This window comes from Pterocles gutturalis, unplaced genomic scaffold (assembly GCF_000699245.1).
Source record: "Pterocles gutturalis isolate BGI_N339 unplaced genomic scaffold, ASM69924v1 scaffold34095, whole genome shotgun sequence".
NCBI lineage: Eukaryota > Metazoa > Chordata > Aves > Pterocliformes > Pteroclidae > Pterocles > Pterocles gutturalis.
Genome location: NW_010139363.1, coordinates 2,243 through 3,790, shown reverse-complemented (window position 1 = coordinate 3,790; position 1,548 = coordinate 2,243). Strand labels below are relative to the sequence as shown.

The window sequence follows — 1,548 nt, the reverse complement described above, 5'->3', positions numbered from 1 at the left end:
GTTCCTCCAGACCCGCACCAATGAGAAGGTGGAGCTGCAGGAGCTCAATGACCGCTTTGCCAACTACATCGAGAAAGTGCGCTTCTTGGAACAGCAGAATGCCCTCATGGTGGCCGAGGTGAACCGCCTGCGGGGCAAGGAGCCCACCCGCGTGGCTGAGATGTACGAGGAGGAGCTGCGGGAGCTCCGGCGGCAGATAGATGTGCTCACCAGCCAGCGTGCCCGCGTCGAGGTCGAGCGTGACAACCTGCTCGATGACCTGCAGAAGCTCAAGCAGAGGTGAGGAGGGGCCCCGGCATGTCCCTGTGAGTGTCTGTCCCTGCATCTCCATCCTTAGGGATGGGCAGCAGCAGAGCTCTCCCCAGAAGCCCCTCAGGTACTCACTGCTGTCCTTGTGCCCTGAGGCTCAGAGCCCATTGTGGCCCCGCTCCTCTGTCCCACTCACCCCGTCCCCCAGAACAGGAGACCACCCTGGCCATGCCTCTCGCTGGCTGTACCCACCTGTGGGGCACTTTGCAGGGTGCCTAGTCCTGGCATGGTGGCTACAAGTTTTGGGAGGCAGAAGGGCACCCATGACCCGCTCTGCTGGTGCTGGGTTCTCCCCAATCCACAGCATGGGGCAGGCAGGGGGGAGCTGGGCTGGTGGTGTGGGGCTGGGCGAGGGAGGTGCCCATAGCCTGGGCACCTCCGCAGGGCACTCCGGATGGCTGCTGCCAGCCCCGGGAGCACCATGTGGGAGGCAGGCTTCGGCAGGCAGGGGTGTCCCCCGTGCCCTCCCTTGCAGCAGAGCTGAGGCTGGGCTGTGATGCCATGGGACTCTCAGAGCTGGGGGATTGGAATGCACCCCCTCCCGGGGGTCCCCATCCCTGCTCCCACCAAGGAGGGCTGGCAAGCCCACGGGTGAGCTGAGCCCTGCGGGACAGACAGACAGACAGAGCCAGCCAGGCAGGTGGAAGCGAGGGGGAGGTTGGCCCAGGGAGGGGTTCTCTGACAGCTCCGGACATGAAGGAGGGAGGGGAGGAAGCAGCCAAGCTTCCGTAGGCCAAGGATGCTCCGTGGATGTCCATGGTACCCCAGGAGGGGAAGGGACCCCCCCAGAATGCCATAGGCCTGGCTGGTGCCAGGGAGGGGGCTGATGCCAGGGGGAAGAGCCACAGGGACAGCCAGGCTGAGTGATCCCCCAGGGACTAACCAGCGTGGGGGCACCTGGCAGCAGCAGCAGATGCTCGGGGTGAGCCGCTTGCTCTGATGATGGACTGTGCCTTCCCTTCTGGCCCCTGTGCCCCAGGGATGCCGAGTCCCCAGAGTGACACTGGGGGTGACACAGCCTGCTGTCTTCCCCCGGCAGCCCCAGTGTGGTGCTGGTGGGGCTGCAGTGGGGCAGAGCCCCTGATGCTGGGAGGCTGGGGGTGGTGGCACAGAGGACCCCTGCATGTCAGGGGAGGAGCAGGGCCCAGAACAAACGGGTGTCAGATTCCCACCACCCTGTGTGCCAGCACTGCTCAGGCACCTCCATCTCTTGCCTGCTGCCTTCCCCCTGACCAGCAG

The 1,548-nt window shown here is 65.4% G+C and overlaps 1 protein-coding gene across 1 annotated transcript in view; it reads left to right on the top strand.

Moving 5' to 3' along the window:
- Positions 1-7: 7 nt before the first annotated feature.
- LOC104469003 (desmin) overlaps positions 8-1,548 on the top strand; it is a gene marked incomplete at its 5' end in the record, with an annotated part of 3,723 nt that continues 2,182 nt past the window's right edge. Inside the window, one exon of the mRNA XM_010083322.1 lies at positions 8-279. Within this exon, the coding sequence (XP_010081624.1) occupies positions 8-279 (272 nt within the window). The remainder of the gene's footprint in view (positions 280-1,548) is intronic.